Here is a 19,861-nt window from a genome sequence, read left to right as displayed (position 1 = left end):
TCAGTAGGTGGCATCCTGCGGCTACGCGTCCATCGTTGGCGTCCTAACCGCTGAGATGACGTCACATACTAGTTCGACATCGTCCATGCGTGCGGACGTCAGTTCTGTACACTACTTTCTGCGCCAGGAAGGCAGAGCCATGCAAGAAACTGACCACTGGTGCCATGAAACTAGGGCCTTGAAAGAGATGACCATAACCCTAGAAATCAGTTCGCAGAACGGGGAGGATGGGGGGGAGGGGCAGTAAGTAATCTACCACTAATTAAGGTCTCTTACAGATATATTGTTACACAAGTAGTAACTTGTGCATCTGAAAGACACGTTAGTGAGTTTACTTACCTTAGAATAGATACCCCAGCAAGAACAATTGTTACTTACCTATAAACGGTGGTTCTCCAGTATGGAGTAGTTTGTCCTGTAACTCCAGTTCTGTAGTAGGGTATCTCTGTGTATAGTCATAATCTAGTGAATAGTCCCGTTCATAAGCTTGGACCCCGGAGCAATCAAAAATAATCTCGTAAGGTGTCTAAAAATGCAGTCCTGCACAAACACTTATGAGAGAATTTAAGACAGATAATGCAGCCTATATCCACAGGCTACACTGTCCAGTACTTCAACTAGACATTCCACCAAAAGAACAAACAGCACAGCCTGCAAAGTTTTCATCATAGAGGAAAAACTTCCCCTTTTACCAACAAAGCCTCTGGAATGATAGAGAGGAAGGGGAGGACAGACAAGCCCCATAGGCTGCATTATGTGGCTCAAAAATGCCAGCATTGTTTGATAAATGCCCGGAGTGCTCAAGGAAGAAGGCCATGTCGGACCCACACCCTGTGTGTATCCTGTGCCTCCCTTCTACTCATCTGCCTGAGAAGTGTGAGATTTGCCAGACCTTCTCCTCCAGGACCATGAGAGACAGAAAGAAGATCAAGCTCCAAGGACTGGAAGAAAGAAGGTTGCAGAGTCAAGATTGGTCTGGGCATGCTGGATCTGCTATCTCTGCTTCCATGCTGAGGCTTCTGGGGGGCTCTCCAGCATCAAGAAGGCCAAAAAGAGTCACCGTTCTCAGTTGACGACATGGACGACGGCGTCGAGGCATGACGGCGATCTGCTCCCCGTCTCCCCAGGGCTCTGGGTCGAGACTACGTCAACGTTGGTCGTCGAGGGGCTGACGAGACCGCAGTCGAGGTCGCCGCCGAAGAAGTCATCATCATCGTTGTCATCTTAGAAGCCGTGGTCGATACTTCGACGTCGTGAGGATTCCAGACTGCGTCGGCGCTCGCCGTCGAGGCGACACCGCCGTTCGCCCTCGACTCGACGATCGGCGTCGAGAAGGTCATCACATTCGACGTCATGGGGCAGATCCTCAGCGCCGAAGCCCTTCACCGAGGCATAGGTCGTCGATGCCGAGACTACGTTAGTCTGCGTCGAGGAGGCGTTAGACGCCGAAGAGGTGCTCGGCGCCTAAGAGGAAGAGATCATCCTCCAGGAGGCGTTCTGGAGCCAGGAGTACTTCCAGATCCTCCGGAGCACGACGGCAACGTCAGTCACCGACAGGGGGCGCTGCCTCTCGATCGCCTACACCAAGGAAGAAGATAAGGGAGTCACCGGGCTCGGTGTACTTGCCCCCCCAAGCCGAAGTCACCTACTCCTCCTCCTCCTCCTCCACTGCCCAAGGAGCCGCCGCCGCGCACTCCTTCGCCACCTCCTCCTCCTGTTCCTCCACATGGACCGCCACGGGCTCTGAGGTCGGTCTCACTGACGCACCTCCCTATGCCGCCTAAGGGGGCACCTCGGCCGAGGTCCCCGGTCAGGCCACCACCGCAGGCTCCGCCGCAAGCACCCGAGCAACGCCCAAGGCCTAGAAGACCTAGATCTCGCTCCGGACGGAGAGGCAGATCCAGGAGTCGCCGTCGTTCGGCGAGATCCAGATGACACCGCAGGAGGGGGTCGGTCTAGGTACACCACGGATTCGTCCAGCGCAGGGAACTATTCGCCAATTTTATCAGAATCCCCTCGGGCGAGGGTATCCCCTGTGGATGACGTGGTCTCCTTTCAGGAAGTCTTGTTGAGGGGTGCGAGCAAGCTGGGCATCCAACTGACTGTGCCGACGCCTACGACCTCCGTGGTATTTGAGACTCTCCACAAGAAGCACTTATCTAGGCCTCTGTTGCCCTTGGTGCCTGGATTAATGGAACCCGCCATGGAGCTCTTCCTCACTCCGGCGGTCACGAAGGCAGCCCCCTCCAGGCTTCCAGGCTACAAAAGAAATACAAGGCTCCTGATGCGGACCCGGCTTTCCTCCGAGTGGACTCAGTTCCGGATTCTGTAATTGTGACGGCGGCGAGGAAGTAACAAGCCACCACCCCGTCCTCAAATGTGCCTCTGGACAAGGAGTGTCGCTGGTTGGACTCAGCGAGCAGGAAGGTATGCGGGATGGCCGCTATCTCCATGAAGGCTGCCAGTGCATCTGCGCTGTTGGGGGCGCTATGATCGGGCGCTGTGGGAGTCCCTCCAACAGTTCGCCGACCTCCTCCCACGGGAGAAGGAGGATTTTATGGAAATCCTGAATGAGGGATTGCTGGTGTTGAACCAGCTGATCAGCGGAGTTCCAGACTCATCGCTCTTGGCAGCCCACGGGTACTGCCATGGAGTTAATCAGAGGCGCCACGCTTGGCTCAGATGACATCACTGAAGCCCAGCAGAGGGTGGCCAACCTGCCCTTCTCAGGCGAGACCCTATTCGGGAAACACGCCGACGATGAGATGGCCCGCATGAAGGCGGAGGCTGAGACTGACGGCTTGGAGAAGTCCAAGGACCAGAAGAAGAACTACCACCCGTTCCAGAGACGGTACGGGCGCAGGGCAGAGGGCGAGGTCCACAGTCCGGAGAGCAAACACAGCAGCAGCAGTTTCAGAGGAAGCCCTTCCAGAAACGTAAGAGTGGCAGAGGTGGTCAGCAGTCAGCCAACGCGACCAAATGCCCGGCCGGGTATAGGCCCTGAGCGATTACTTCCCCGTCATCCGTTACCCACTCCAGTGGGGGAAAGCGTTCAATATTTTCTTGCAGAGTGGAGAAAAATTACCCAGGACAAGTGGGTGTTGAATATTGTTTGCAATGGATACAGTCTTCGGTTCACCAGCCCGCCTCCAGCAATTCCACCGGGTTGCTCGCAGTTTCAGCTGAGCGAGCTCCAGGCGGAGGCAGATACCCTGTTAAGGAAAAAGGCGATAGAAGACGTCTCTGTCTCAAAGGGGAAACGGTCTGTACTCGCGATTCTTTCTGGTCCGAAAAAAGGACAAGAACGAGTTCAGGCCTATTCTGGATTTGCGGCAAGCAAACAAGTGGTTTCGCAGAGAGAAATTTCGCATGCTGTCTTTGCACCAGATTTACCCTCAACTGCAAAGGGGAGACTGGCTGTGCGTGATAGACCTACAGGATACGTACTTCCACGTGCCCATTTGCACAGAAACACCGGAAGTTCCTGCGATTCCAAGTCGGCGCCAATCACTATCAATACACAGTGTTACCGTTCAGGCTGAAGTCTGCGCCCAGGACCTTATCCAAACGCATGGCAGTGGTAGCGACACACCTGAGAAAGAACAAGGTGTTGGTCTACCCGTACCTGGAGGATTGGTTGATCAAGGCATCCTTCTCGGAAGCTCAAGCGCACTTCCAGAAGACGTCATTTCTCTTGAACAAGCTGGGGTTGCACATCAACATGTCCAAGTCCGTCCCGACTGCGGTCCAATGCCTACAGTACTTTGGAGCCTCCATCAATACGCTGTCAGCAAGCGTGTCTCCTTTGGAGAAAAGACGTTTATCACTCCTTCGGAAGGCTCAGACTCTTATGACCGCTCCATCTACAACAGTGAGGACGGTGTCTTCTCTACTGGGGTCGATGGCCTCTTGTATCTTCCTCACGCCACACGCACGGCTACACATGAGACCGCTGCAGTAGTGTCTGAAGGATCAGAGGAGAGGAAACTGGGACGACAAGATAAGACTGTCTCTGCATGCTCTACAGTCTCTGAAATGGTGGTGTTCAGCGGAGACTCTCCTCAAGGGGGTTCCCTTCCACAAGGACATTCCCACTCAGACTATCGCATTCCGGGGGAGTTACAAGGTAACATCGGCTCCACCACTGAAGAAGGAGAACGGAGTACCTCCGTTAAAATGTTAGATTTAAACTCCGCAGTTGGCAGTTCCAAATCTAAGAGTTCAGTAGCCTTTCTAATGACCATGTGATATGGTGCAACATCCTTTGATGGAACATCAGGAGCCGAGGAAAGCTGCCACTCGGGAAATAATTCCAAACCACTTGCTTCTTTAAGTTCAAACAATTTATCAGTATCTTGTAACTCTCCTTCCTCCATTTCCTCTGCTCAATACCTTTGCTCCTCCAGTATCCTTTGAGCCTCCCGCCTGGATCTCATTCTCGGGATCGGCGTCGACGGAGCCACAATCGATTCAGACAGGGCTGGCGCCGTGTTCGGATCCGGAGGAACAGCCTGGAGCGTATGAGGCCGAGTCGGGTCCGGAGACGGCGAAGATGGAATCGGCGGCGATGACCTTGGCGCCGAGAAATGCCAAGATGGCGTCGCAGGCATAAACGGCACCGGTGCATTTGACTGAGGGACGCCCAGATTGAAGGCCACTGGACCCATGGGACCAGATGGTGCTCCAGAGGGGTACATGGCTCTTGAAAAGACCACTTATATTGCATTCAGATAATGCGTTGGGTCTTGACCCGGGCCTGGAAAGGGTGGATAAGGCCCAGATTCTGCTCCTGTCGAGGAATAGCCAGAATAGAGTCAATCGGATCCGATGGATGACGCGCTGGAGTCTGAGACTCTTCAGGCAATGGAGCTTCTCTCGAGGTGGAGAGTGCGTCGACATCAGGGATGGATTCAACGCCAGAGCCTGCTCCGAGACTCTACAGGAGAAGGCTCACCTTCCAGGATTCGGTGCAATAGGAGAAGGAGACACATAGTCCTTCCGATGTCTACATTTTGGAGACTTCGGATCGGACCCTCTCCCGGAATCACGTAGAGACCCGTGCTGCTTCTTCTTGGATAGATAAGCATGCCCCGAAGCAGACCTAGAGCTGGACCTCGAACGTCTCCTACCTTTCTCCCCCTTCAACTTCGCAACAAGCAGCTTTGCCTCTCTCTCTGTGTGCCTTTGGGTTCATCTTCTTACAACAGGGGCATCCTTGGACTTCGTGGTCCGACAACAAACACCACGCGCAGTCTTAGTGCGGATCCGTAATGGACATCAACTTTCCGCACTCCCCACAAGGCTTGAACCCAGATTTCCTCGAAGACATTTGACAGCAAAAACAAGATTTAACTCGAAAAAGACAACAACAAAGTAACAAATGAGCTACTGAGGATCCCAAGAAAAACAGTTAGTGGCGACGACGCGGAAAAAAGGGAACTGATGTCATCACGCCGACAGAGTCCTATTATGGAGTCAGTGACTCCAGCAGAGCCGCGCGCGATGCTCCGTTCACGTCGGCATGAAGAGCTACAAAATAATTTTCCGAATGTTGCTGATGCAGGGGATATACACACGGTGAGGAATCCACTGGCAGATGTATCCATCAGAAACTAGCAGCAAAGAAAAGCCTCGAGGGTAGCAACACCAGTCCCAGCCGACGGGCAAATAGAGCAACTTGCCCCGCACAACTAAAGCCCCTTATTTCTGCTTACCTCCTTGTAAATATCATCCGGACTCCACCTATTATCAGGCAACTCAAGTGGGGAGGGGGGATAGTTTTGTTACAGAACAGTTCTGGGGGAAAATATACCACGATTGAACCAGCACAAATGTACATGCATATGTGTTGGTTGCCATAGCACAAATGCCAATAAAATGTCTAAAAAAAAAGAAATCATAGAAAATGCTGAAACCCTGTTCTATCAGATTAGCAGTGTTGGTGTGGAAGCAAGCCCCTGTCGATATCCCAACCCAATATCCCCACAAGCAAAGCCTCTGCTTGGAAGGCCATCAGCCCAACTGCTGCACCAATAATTAGGAAGGTTATAGAAAATTCAGTGTTGCCCTTTATTAGTCTTTCTAGAGTTACAGAGGTCTATAATGCTGAGCACCTTAAATCAGTGGCCACCTCAAGCAGTCGTGAAGCAAGAGTACAATGCCTTACAGTGTATACTCACCGTGTGTCTGTACTCTTTCATCTTCGGGACTTTGTCATGCCCACCTTTATTCTCTTCTTTCTGCTCGATGCTGCTGATGATTCTCCAGGATGCCCTTCTGGCTCCAATAACATTTTTATAGGCAACGGACAGCAAATTTCTTTCTTCCACTGTCAACTCCACATCCATTCCTGCTACTTTCTTCATTGATTCAACCATTTCTGGAAGAAAAAAAAAGGTTCAGAGCAAGTTTTGATAACTGCCCAATTTCTTAGAAGAACATGATCCTAAGCGGAGGTAAACTCAGGTCGCAAACATCCCACTCAATGCTGGAAGGATAATTAAAGAACATTTTCAGGCTAAAAGACATTAGGTAGGTATGAGCCTACAAAACAGCCATTCAGCTTTGCCAGTAGTACACCAGCAACCAAACCTTTGTGATATTTTCAAAAGTACCATGGCTCTGAATCTGAAAGGTGACTCAGTAAATTAGAATGAAAGCCACTATCAGGACAAAAACGAGGGATGTTATAACAGTTTTAGGTATATACATAGAAAAGAAAGTTAACAAACCTACACTAATACGACACAAAAATGCTGCACTACAATGTAAGCTGGGCTGCAGGTGTTATGCCCAGAATCAAACCAAATTAGCACACAAATTCAGTGCCTCATTTTCTTACTTTTCAAATCATGAAACAATGAAAATTATTTACAAGGTCTAAAAGGGCGCATATCCCCAATTATAAATACTGAATCCACAGAGATTTATTTAATGAGTATTTTAATGGATCAAATAAATTGGAGAGAAAGAGGAGGAAGCTAGAGTGCTTGTTTGTCTCCCCTGGTAAGAAGTACATATAAACAAAGAACAAGCTTAGAACTGCGCTCTAAAAATCAATCTGAAGGGTTAATTGAGCTTTTGCCTCCTTGACAGGGAAACTTTTTTTTTTTTTTTTTTTAGAAGAAGAACAGTCACCCACCAACCTAGTTGGCGGTATGCTTCATCATCAGGTTCCCACCCAGAAGGCTGAATGCCTCCTAGTTGTGCTTCGGCGCCCGATTACAGCGGAGCTGGTTTTTTTGTTTGTATTATGTGAAAGGATACCGTGAGAGTGAAAGGTTAAAACTACCTACAGGGTGCCTAATCCTTTATTATATAGTTCCTGGGGTAGGATTAAAACATTTAATTTGAATGGACGCGAGTAAGACACTGGTCTCGCACGTCTCCTCAAATTATGTGAAAAGTTAATTGTGAGGTGGTCTACATGTATCAGCCAAAAGTGTCAAATCAAATGGTTTTCTTCAGGACCCGTGGCTCAGAGTAAACCCTGAGCTCACATAAACCATGCACACACTCTAAGGTGTGCATAGGGTTGTAACTGACGTAACTAAAGTTTCTGTACCTAGAAAGAACAAGCATTTGCAATGCAATGGGTCTCGCATTTACGCAGGTTTGAGCTATTGACAATGCGCATTTTATGTGTTTTTAAAACAAAAACAAAAAAAAAGGATTGTTATTTCCAATGTCAATAGATCAAACTTGCGTAAATGCGAGACCTATTGCATTGCAAATGCTTGTTTTTAGATGCAGGCACACAAATTCGGTCCATTCAGATGCTGTACTCGAGGGACCTAATGTCAGTGGAGCTAAAGTCCCTCTTCGGGTAGAGCTTCCTGAAGCTACTTTTATGCTGCGCGGTTAAGACCGAAAACGGTGGCACTCTATTCCTGAAATGACAAATGCTTGCTCATTTTAGACAGTTTACGCAAAAGAGGTAGAAAATTCCGAAGGATTAATAGTAGTGTAGTGTCACCTGCATTAAATGTTATAGACTCACACACACACAAAGCAAAAGGAAGGCATGCGTTTTGGCTTTTCGAAATTGATTAAGGGTGGGGTTTGAGCTCGATATTCCCAAGCAAATGTGTATATTCCAAACATTCCTGTCTGAATATTAAAAGCTAAAATAGCCCTCTTTACCTAGAAGGCCTTTCAATTTTATCGCCATCTAGAGCCAGGCTTTTAATACTGCTCTGCGGGAGCCCTAGTACTTCAGGTTGAAAACCAGCAGGACATTTGTTGCATCGATTAGTTTGAACCTTTAGTCTTGGTTACCAAATGTTACTGCTAAAGGGTTGCGAAAGGCCTTTCCACGCAAAGCAGGCTGAATTTGGTATAAATGATAGCACGCCGAGAAACGTATATATCATTTACCTCAAACTGGCGGTACATGCCCTCGCAAACTCAGTGGCAATTTAAAAATTAGCACGCCCACGAACGAAAGTGAAAGCGCAAGGATGTCGAGCCGGCAAGGTGATCGCAAGCAGGCCAATGTAAACAAGCGTGTGCTTGTCCCTAATTACAAACAGATGGCCCCAGCGAACGCCACTGCTCGCTCGCTCCCGCAAGGAGGAAGCCAACACAAGCGCATGAAAAGGGCAGACCAAAGAGGTCATCTCCTAGAGCAGCGTATGCGTGCCGCCTAGGCAAGACCTAAAAAAGGACCTTTACTTGACAGAGCAGCTGTCTGCAATACATATTGTTACCAAGTTCTTAAAATGTACATAAGATTAGGTAAACCCGCCTTCCATTGGAATGCAAGAGGCACTATTTTACTTCTAAAAAGTCCTGGCGCCGTTTGCCAGATTATTTGAGGGCGGTTTAGTGAATGATGGAGAAAAAAAAAACAATTTTGGGCAGTACTTCAGTTTTCCAAAGAGTTACGTAGTGGAAAGCTATGGATGCATGCTGCTTTTTAGGAGCGTGTATCGTACTATTGAAACGTGGGTGACATTCTTCGAATGCAAGTGAAGTGTCAGGTTTCCGACACGGTTTGTTGTTTTGCCTCGGCACCGGTAAAAATCAATAAGGCAGTCTTAAAATGTGATAAACAGTAAAGGTGAATGCAACGTAGGTGAACATAATTTACGAACGCCTGTGTTTATAAGAGTTTGCAAATTAAACCCAGGCATAATGGCATTAATAATGCTAGTTAGCAAACAGAGTGGCTGTCTGTAGGGGTGTAATAACTGGACATTGGAAGGAGTGACAAAGTAGAAAGGGAATCTGGCTGTCCGTAAGATTTAGAAGCAGAGATAACTGGAAGTTGTAACATAGGGCGACACGACAAGAACTGGCCAAACCGTACATTGTAAAATGTGGGAAGGCTTCACCAGACGCCTGTGCTTCGCTTTCGAAAGTCAGTGTACACAAGAAGCAGGTATGCCACCAGTGTCATATGCTTTACACAGGATGTGGCAGGCTACGGTTCAACTACAGACTGCCAATGTTTCTCACCTGTCTCAGTTCATCTAGGATGCTGCGCGTGATGGGCATGGCCACTGGTTGTTTTTGTGCAAAGGGCTGCCTCTTCTGGTCAGTGGGAGCAGCTGCGGGCCTTGGAGTGCCAGGTGACCATGATCCCCGCCCCTCTCAGCTCTCTTCCCTCCTTGGCGTTCTCGGTTGTTGCTGGGTCCATCTACACGTTGCTATGTTTTCCATGAGTGGTAGGATCAGAGTGTGCTGACAAAGCATCTTTTTACAGTGAAGCCATACCCTGTTGGTGCTGTTCTGCTGTATACGTTGTGGAAATCTTGATACCTATACCTTCTAGTTTGCTATAATTTGATCTGCGATGGCAGTTTGACCGCGCAAATAAAGTGAAGAGCATTCGTTCTCTGTAAATTACGGCAGGCGTCCATCAAAGTAGTGGCCAGGAGAGCCTTATTAAGTAAATTTTTTTCTTATCCTTTAGGGTTTGGAGAAGCTGTCCTACTCTTAGTTGGGAGTTCTGGATAAAATATGGTATATATAGCCAGGTGGGCAGCTTGCATGTGACAGGATGGACCCCTGTCCTCTCTCACTTGCTCACAGCATTCTACAGCGCTACAAGGGGTCAGTGAATAAATAGTGGGGGACTGCAGTTGAACTTACGCTACGTATTTCAGCCATGCTCGTGGTCGTTGAAGGTTTATGTTTGCGGTTTATACTTGATGTGGTTGCGCCCCTCATAGTTTTAACATTGTTCCAGCAGCAATGATCAGTAGCAAACTATTTTTCTTTTGCCTTTTACACGGACTGTTAAATTTGATCATGTGACTGCAATTATTTAATACACTGGTGCTGGTTACTCGGAGTGAGATCACTCTCGAAGGTGGGCAGGGACGAAAAGGATTTGGTTTGAAACGCTTAGAGGTCTACCCCGGAGGAAACGGTGCATTGTTGTTGTTCCAAAGAAACAATTTCTTTGTTTGGTATGAAGAGGTATGTATTTTGTTTATCTGCAACCATTTACACCGACTCCTATTTCAGACAGCATGGGCGCACACTTGTATAGTTTACTTGAACTGGTCTTGGATGGTGAGAGGGATGCAAGTGTCAACTACAAACTTCTTATTTCCAATTCTCATATAGTCTTTTTTTTAAATTGAAACAAAAACAAACAAGTCGGAAGAGATGCTGTGCCAGAGCTAAAGACGCTGTGCGCATGCACAATCCCCATTCCGGATGGGCCAGCTGGAAAGGAGACAGGGAGGGGAGAAAAAAAGCCTCACTGCTAATCGAAGGCGCGCTTTTAACAAAGTGACGTGCGCCAATGAAAAGCAGAGGCGGAGCTTCCACCCCACTTCAACAAGCAACTCGATAACAATAGATTTCGCAGAGCAAGCAGCGTATGCCCTGCGACGCTAGGCGAGACCTAAAAAGGACAAGGAGACAGAGTAATTATAAAACAGTAGGTCAATTATGAAGAGGACCCCGCACTAATGCATGTATTTGCAGGTGGTATAAGATGGACTGCTGACAAAACAGTCAGTGCGTGGAGTACGCTGTTTTTCAGACATGCAACACTTGAGAGCGTAGTCCCTGGTAAATGGTACGCCCATGCAGTGGCTTTTTTTGCGATAAGTTAAAACGGCAATCGTTAGTTATGCCCTGTCAAATTATAGATCTGTATTTTTTTTTAGGAGCGTAATGTAGATCAAGGCAAAGCACGTATAACTATTTAAAGCCTATTTTAGTCGCTAGATGCACATTAACAAAATTGCAAGACACCTACTTTGATCACGAGTACTTCTTGTGACATAATCACATAGATCCTGGAGGTAGGCGGTGCCTATTATCACTATAATTGGCAGAGTAAGTGGACAAAATGAAGAATGAATCATTATAACGGAAAAAAAGAAGAATTTTTATTGCACGTCGGCTCAAGCGTGTGGGGAGCTAGAGCTCTTTTACTCACTGCATCAAAGTTGGCCTCCTGCATTAGAACCCAGTTGTTACGCTCTTGGGATCTCGGCGAGGCAGAGTGCCGGCTTTCTCAGTGCCTTAAAAAGTAAAATCAGGAAACCCGGCAGCAGTCAACTGTTGCCTAACTATAAAAGTTGATACAGCCTTGCGTGGGACAAAACCCAATCCTTTGTTCAGAACTATCGATTCAATTTCATACAGGGACCCTGATTTCATACAAGGACCCAAATCCAGGGACCAGCACAAGCTGAGAATAGTAACAAACCTATCCTTACGCGGTTTGAAATTAAAACATAAGCTTTGAACAAAAGATTGGGTTTTCTCCCTACACCAAACATCAAAAAATTCTCACTTAACTGCAAACTATCGGAGTTCTTCAGAAAACTCAGACTCAAGGCCCTCTTCAAGGACACCACACCACGGGAAACACCGGACATTATGGGAGACCCCAAATTTAGAAACAAATCTAGATCCTGCCCGTAAACAATGACCTCGCTGGTGGAACTTTTTATATTCAAACAGGCACTGATGGAGGAGACTGGAGAATTACAGCCGCCCAATACTTTTCACAACATGACAAGAGCTGAATCACAGGCACTAAAACAACTACGACAAGATGACATTGTGAGGAAAGAGGAGGACAAAGGAGGAGTTGTTGTGATGAACAAAACAGACTATACAACTGAGAGTAGAAGACTGATAGACAACAAGAAGAACTACAAACCACTCAATAAGAATCCATCCACACAATTAAAAAATAGGATTGGACACCTGGTGGTAGAAGTAGAGTCGAATGGCTACATCACCAACAAAAAGGTAGACTTTTTACTTAAAAAAATAGCTTAAGATTCCATACTTCTATACTGTGCCAAAAATCCATAAAATAGGATTTCCCTCCTTTTCCCATGAGAACGCCAGCCTACAGACCAAACCCCACAATAAACCCAAAGCAAAGAATACCTTGCAAAAGTTCCAGTGTTTTCACCCCAGGGCTCCGAGGGAAAACTTACCCTACGGCCAATTTCTAATAATAAGAAGGAATTTTAGCAAATTAGAGGACTTCAAATTGCAAGTGAAGGATCTCTAAAAAAAAAAAAACTGAGGACCAGGGGCGTGGCTAGCAGCCGATGATGGCGGCAGCAAACTAGAGAGGCTCCCGGAGTAAGGCGGCTTCTCGCATCAATTTGCATGCCTATCCGCTTAACAACGAACCCAGACGGGGTGCCCCGGGTCCGGTGACCGAACGGCACTTAGAGAAGTTTTGGAGCAGCGGTGCCCTGGGAACTGGTGGAAAAGACGACATTCGTACGCGGCCTGGTGGCACGTGCAAAGCAGCGGCAGCTGGTTGGGACGCTGCCCGGGAGGAAGTGGAGCCTCGGCGGTGCTGTCAACCGGAAGTGCCCGTAGTGAGGACGATCCAAGCGACGGCGGCGAGAGTCCGAAGCCCCCGCAGATCATCCAAGGGCTAAACATATCGCTCAAACGACAAGGCAGTGCTGCAGGCAACGGCGACGCTACCGGAAACCGAAGCTGAAAAACAAGTGTGCAGTCGCCGCCATTTTACATTTCATACGCCACTGTGGGCACAAACTTTCTCGACTGCCGAGCTGGGTGGCCTGTGCCGAGGTCTCCGCAAGCTCAACAACGGATCCTAAGAATACCAACGCAATTAAAGAAGGGGTGCACACCCGACTGTGGGGATCAGGCCCGGAAAAGCCCAACTAATGCGTGGACGAGGCGCCGCTGGAACTCGGGCGGCCCCATCGACCACTCGCCGCGAAGAACCCCCTGGCAAAACATCACCACAGGCTGTGTGCAACAGTGCTTGAACTCTTGGTGTGTGAACATGGCGGGCAGAGGGTCCAGGAATAGTTCCACCCAAGCTAAGCTCGATAAGTTTGCCTACGAGAAACAGTCTCTCCCCAGACGGAACAACGCAAGTCTCTGAGCAAAGGAACGGAAGGGGACGGTACGAAGAAAGCCAGGCTGGAGGATGTACTGAACGCCTTGGCCCAAGTGCAAGCGACGGTGGGGGCGACTGCAACGGAAGTAACCCTTATTCGGGCAGACCTCCAGAAAATGAGCGAAAGGGTGAAGCAAGTGGAGGTGGTAGCTAAATCCCTGGTGGAAGATGTCTCTGATCTGCAGGTAGAAATGGAGAAATTGCAAGCCGATAACAAGTTGCTCAAGGAAAAGCTGGATGACCATGAAGGACTCTCCCGGCAGAACAACGTCCGTATTTTGGGGGTCCCGGAATCTGAAACCACGGGTGCTATAGATCTATACATGGAAGACCTGATCAAGAACTAGCTAGCCCCCAAGTGTCTCTCTAACTTCTTCACTGAGGAAAGGGCCCACAGAGTACCAGGAGGAAAACCGAAACCAGGGGCCTCGCCACGGCCGATCTTGGCGAGACTTTTCAACTTTCGAGACCGAGACACCATTCTTCAGGCGGCCAGAGTGGCGCCAGCCATCTAAATTCAAAATTCAAGGATATCCTTCTTCCCCGATTACACAGCGGAGGTATCACGGCGGAGGAGGACATTCTTAGAAGCAAAAAAGACGTTGCATGAGCAAGAATTACCCTACTCCATGTTATTCCCGGCCCGGCTAAGGGTGGTCGCCGATAAGAAGGTGTGGTTTTTTGACTCTCCTGAGGCAGCCAGAGACTAGCTTGATGGATGGTGCAATGTGGGTCCCCCGCGCAGGTCCCGCAGAACGAACCATGGACATCGGGACGACAGACTGACTGGCTCACTAACGTCAGGCAGAAGAGGCGCGAGCAAGTCGCCGACACAAGAACTATCTGAGGCCTGCGGGGGGAATAATATGGACACCCGTGAACAAATTGGACGCCGACTCCTTTTCTTGACTACAGTTGCACAAAACGTCATGGATAGACGCTGGCCTGGGTGCCCTGAAGGGAGCAGGGATGTCGCCTGCTCAGGAAGACACTCTCCCCCATCGTGCAAGTACTCTGTTTTTGGGATGGGTTAAGCGCTCTGCTCAGTTGGGGAGGCGGGCAGTTGAAGGACCGTTAAGCAGGGAGGCAGGGAGGGGGTGGGAGAGGGGGTGTTGTTGGTTATTGGTTGGAAATTCACTACGGTGGTCAAAAAATGGTATTTTTTGTGTACATACTATAGCTGGATGGGTAACCCTAGGGGTCCGGATAATCCTCCTAGATTCAACTGTGCCTGCATGACCGGAAATGGCAGATGGTCTGATACGTAATGCGGGGGACGCCGAGTCACGGACACGTGGCTCCCCCCTTCGAATACGGTCGTCGAATGTAAGGGGACTTGGAGATAAGGTGAAACGTGGCCTGGTACTGAACGCGCTGAAGAGACAAAAACCCCACCTAGCGCTGTTACAAGAAACACACTTAACGGGGGGGCTTCTAAGGCCCGAGACAGGAGGGGGTACAAGATGGTGGCCCACTCCGAGTTCACCTCAGGCTCCCGGGGCACTGGCATCTTGATTAAAAAATCCTCACAATTCATCCCACTAAGCACGAAAACTGACGGGCAAGGTTGCTTCGCAGCCCTGCAGGGACAATGGGAGGGTTGCCCCCTAACTGTGGTATTGGTATATGTCCCGCCATCCCTTCACTCAATAATGCTTCCGGCGCTCAGTGACTTTTTGTTGTCCCTCCCCGAAGGTGATGTAATCTTGGGAGGGGACTTTAATGCTACAATAGACACACAACTTGACAAATTCCCAGCGACGGGCCCGACCGGGAGACCTTCCCGGTTTCAACGTTTCCTGATAGCAATGGGTCTAGTAGACATCTGGCGGCACGTCCACCCCCAGGATAGGCAGTACACATTTCATTCCACGGTCCACAACAGCCTTTCACGAATTGATTACTTTTTAGCTCTGGGTGACGGCTTACAACACGTCGATACCGCAGACATCCACCCTAGAGGCATATCAGATCACTCCCCCGATCACCCTAACAGTTTCCACTCAAGAAAAGTCTTGCAGCCGTATATATCCCATCCAGGCATCATACCTTAAAATCCCGAAAGTCAGGAAAACCCTCCAGAAGGCTACAACACAATATTTCGAGGAAAACGTGGCCACCGTGACCTCTTCAGAGGAGCTATGGGAGGCCTAGAAAACAGTGTTGAGAGGGCAGGCAATAAGCTCCATCACGGCCCACAAAAAGGAGCAAGCAGCCGAACAGTCTAAGCTCGAATCAACACTGCGCGACATGACAACTTTACAAGAGGCAAACCCCATAACAGACACGGCACACACACACACACACACACACACTCCACCAACAACTATACACGGACCATGTTCGGCAGATGGTGACGGGGCACATAACTGATACAAACAGGATATACGATGTGGGGGATAAGGCGGGAAACATGCTGGCCTGGCTAGATAAGAGGGGGGGTAGTTCTAGAGGAATCCAACAGATGAGAGAGAAGCGGTGGCATTCAGACAAGCCCTGAACGGATAGTGGAAGTATTGGCGGCACGTTTTGAGGAAGTTTATACTCCAGAACGGGTAGTGTCTACTGACATGGCACGGGCGGCGCTAGGCAAGATAGAAACCCCAATATTGCAGCCAGAAGCAGCAGCCGACTTAGATGCGGCCATAACTAGAGTTGAAATAAAATTGGCTATACGAGCACTGAAACCTGGCAAGGCACTTGGACCAAATGGCATCCCAGTGGAATGGTATCAGTCCCAGTCAGAGGAGCTAAGTGCATATCTACTCGCCATGTATGAGGAATGCCTAGAAAAGGGCGAACTTCCGCTCGATCAGAGAATGGCCACTATAGTAGTGATTCCCAAACCCGGGAAACCGCAAGAGGAGTGCTCCTCATACCGCCCTATCTCTCTGCTGAATGCGGAAGGTAAAATTTTGGCCAAGCTCCTGGCTAACCGGTTGATGGCACATCTACCTGATCTCATACATCCGGATCAATCAGGGTTTATGTCCCATAGGAACACAGCACTGAACCTTTGCAGGGTGCATGGGGTACTGGCAAAAGCAGACTTGCTCCACGATCAAGCAGTAATACTGGCCCTAGACGCGAAAATGGCATTTGATCTAGTGGAATGGAGCTACCTGTGTGAGATTCTTGTCTGTCTGGGCTTCGGCTCGAAATTTATACCCTGGATCAGACTGCTGTACACGAAACCAATGGCACATGTGGTAGCAAACGGTCACATTTCCCGAACATTCCCATCGGGGAGAGGCACCCGCCAGGGCTGCCCCCTCTCGCCATTGCTTTTCACGCTCTCCCTAGAGCCACTAGCGAATCTGATAAGACAAACGCCCTTACTTAAAGGGATACAATGGAAGGAAGGCTGGGAAGACCGGCTGTCCCTTTACGCGGATGACATGCTGATGTACTTAACAGACCCCGAGCGTGGTGTACCGGTGCTCTTGGACCTGTGTGATGAGTATGGTAAAATTTCAGGTTACACAATCAACTGGAACAAATCAGAAATGTATGTTCTGAAAGGCCTGGTCCCGGTGCTGGGTCCCGACTGCCCCTTAAGGTTAGCTGGCTTCTCTTTTAAATATTTGGGGATATGTGTCACAATGGACCTAACGGAATTTGCACATCTGAATCTGACACCGCCCTTGGAACGGCTTAAACAAGACTCCAAGTTCTGGGCGGGGTTGCCCTTGACAATGCTGGGAAAAGCAGTGCTATACAAAATGATGTCCTTACCCCGCTTCCTATACATACTAGAAAACACGCTGGTTCCAGTGGCGCCAGGGTACTTTAAAAAGGTGGCAGCAGTGGTTTCTGGTCTGCTGTGGAGCAATTGCTCGACGCGTATTGCACAAGCCAAATTACACAGGGGTTGGTACGATGGTGGAATCGAGTTACCGAATCTTAACCTGTATTACTGGGCAGCTCATCTTAAGCCTATTAACCAGTGGATATATGCCCCACAGACTGACCCAGCTTTCCAAGCAGATAGGGCACAACTGGGTACCAACACTGTGCTGGCCCCACTCTACGACCAACGTAGAGTGCGAAAATTAACGGGACCCACTAGACTTACCGCAGCGCTGTGGCATACGCCACTAGCGGCGCTGGGCTGGAAGGGGAAAATTACCAAACTCACCCCGCTCTGGGATACACGTGCCTTGGGATATCCACGGTGGGTTACCTGTGGAAAGAGGAGAGGATATTACATTTGACCGCCTGAGGGAATTGTACGAACTGGGGCCACAAGAATCGTACCGCTATGTCCAGATACGCCATGCTTTGCTCACGGCCATCCCCTCCGGGGCGGATATACCAGAATCATTCCCGATGGAGGATCGTCTTCTAACTGACTTTATGATTGAGCGAGCGACATCATTGACATACAGCAAGCTCCTTAATAACTTACCTGACCCGCTGACTTCATTGAAAGAAAGATGGGAAGGGGAAGTGGACGCCCTGGACGAACACGAATGGAATGAGGCACTAGCATCCCCAAAAGAGGTAGGCATCTCAGCCAGGCTGAGAATCGTACAGCTAAAGGTCCTACACAGAGTGTATTACACGAGAACACTATTACACCGCATCCACAGAATACAACATCCTTACTGTCTCCGTGGCTGTGGGGAGGAGGGGTCCTTCTACCACACAATCTGGGACTACTCACGCATCCAAGACTATTGGAGACAAATAATGCGCACTGTGTCACAGACTCTGGAGACCTCTTTACTTCCCGAATCGCGACAATGTCTCTTCAATGTGTGGGGATTGAATGATCTGTCCAGATGTGGCTAACTTTGGGTTACGTTAGGCATGATCGTGGCCAAGAGAGATATCGCACAGTGCTGGGTGCGACAGAATTACCCACGAAGTCGCAGTGGTGCATGAACATGGATAAGATAATGGTGACAGAGAGGGCGGTATACTTGAGTCGTGCATGTCCTGGGAAGTGGAACAAGATATGGACCCCATGGAATGTGTACCGAGGTGAAATTTGTGATCCTCTGCCAGAGGACGACCCGTTGGAGTCAGATGAAGAGGGGGAGATCGGGTGAGGTGTCACGAGAGGGTTGCAGAGGGGAGAGGATATTGTGTGTGGGAGGGGTCCCGAGGAGTGGGCAGTACGGGTAGACAGGGTTGGGACTGGAGTACAGTAACGCGTAGGCACATGGGGGTTACTGCCTGTCAATCTGGGATGAATCCATGACTATAAATAGTAGCATATACTGTCGGGGTAGACTTTCAATGCAGCTATACAGCACTAATTACTTTTGGACGACCGCAATGTGATTTCCTTATTGTTCTTTTTTGTTATTTTCATAAAAACCAGAAAACTAAAACGATAACTGATTAGCAACATATTGTCAGTTATGTACCGCTCACTTTGCCGTGTGATGAACCTTTTACTTTTCGGCAACGTGACCAAAGTATGGACTTATCCTCATGCGTGGCATCCAATGCTCAATTATTAGCGGCCAGCCCTTTGGGTTGTAGGCGAGTGGCTGTGTAACTATGTAAAGGTACAATAAAGGATTTTTTTTTTTAAAGAAAAAAAAAACTGAGGACCAGAACGAATTGTTGCAGACTTTAATAAGAGCCAGAAATCAAAATAGGGACGCACTATTAGAGAACACTGATAAGAGCATCAAAGATCCACCTCAGACATCAGTTACAACTTACAATACAATCCCCTATCAGAGTATAAAGACCACGAACTGGTGAGTCACACCAAGACTACCCCCAGAGATCAGAGCCTGATCAACGATATTCCCTGGAATACTCTATAATCCAGAAGGTAAGTGGAACTAGATTGAAGGTCTAATTACTTCAAGAGATTTATTTAGATGCTATGCTAAACGTTACAGAAAAACACTTAGTAGCAATTCCTGCTACTATAAACAAAAATCTATTAGATTAGTCCAGCTAGAACCCTTTTTTACAAGGACTCGCCTTTTTTAACATATCACAGGTAGCGCTCGCTCGGACCCATCGACAATTAAGGCTATATCAAATTTTACAGTCAGGCAACAATTAACTCCTGCCAAAGGGCATAACTAACGAACGCAGTTTTAACTTCTCGCAAAAAAGCCACTGCATGGGCGTAGTGTCTTTACACTTCAGTGTTGCATGCCTGAAAAACAACACACTGAATGCACGGCCTTTTTGTCAGTAGTCAATCTTATACCACCTGCAGATACATGCATGAAAGCGGAGTCACCATCATACTCGACTGACTGTTGATTTACAATTACGCGGTCTCCTTGTCCTTTTTAGGTCGAGGTACTATCCGAACCGGAAGTTCTGAGATTTAATGATTCTTAGAGTGGACAAATTGTCCTGCCTCTGTTTTTGCCTCTCTCCCATTGGCTGGCTTCCTAAACTGAGGCCAGCCATTGGAAGAGAGCTGTCCCTCAGAATAGGCTCCTTCCTTTTCGGATTTGGAGGTGTGTTCGGTGTTCTACTTTCCACTTTTAGGCCACGCCCATTCTC

The 19,861-nt window shown here is 48.7% G+C and overlaps 1 protein-coding gene across 1 annotated transcript in view; it reads right to left on the bottom strand.

Moving 5' to 3' along the window:
- Nucleotides 1–19,861, bottom strand: part of YWHAE (tyrosine 3-monooxygenase/tryptophan 5-monooxygenase activation protein epsilon) — a 197,719-nt gene that overhangs the window by 128,102 nt on the left and 49,756 nt on the right. Inside the window, exon 2 of the mRNA XM_086955223.1 lies at nt 6,180–6,379. Within this exon, the coding sequence (XP_086811349.1) occupies nt 6,180–6,379 (200 nt within the window). The remainder of the gene's footprint in view (nt 1–6,179; nt 6,380–19,861) is intronic.

This window comes from Lissotriton vulgaris, chromosome 2_1 (assembly GCF_964263255.1).
Source record: "Lissotriton vulgaris chromosome 2_1, aLisVul1.2, whole genome shotgun sequence".
Taxonomy (NCBI): Eukaryota; Metazoa; Chordata; class Amphibia; order Caudata; family Salamandridae; genus Lissotriton; species Lissotriton vulgaris.
This window is presented reverse-complemented; position numbering and strand designations above follow the sequence as displayed.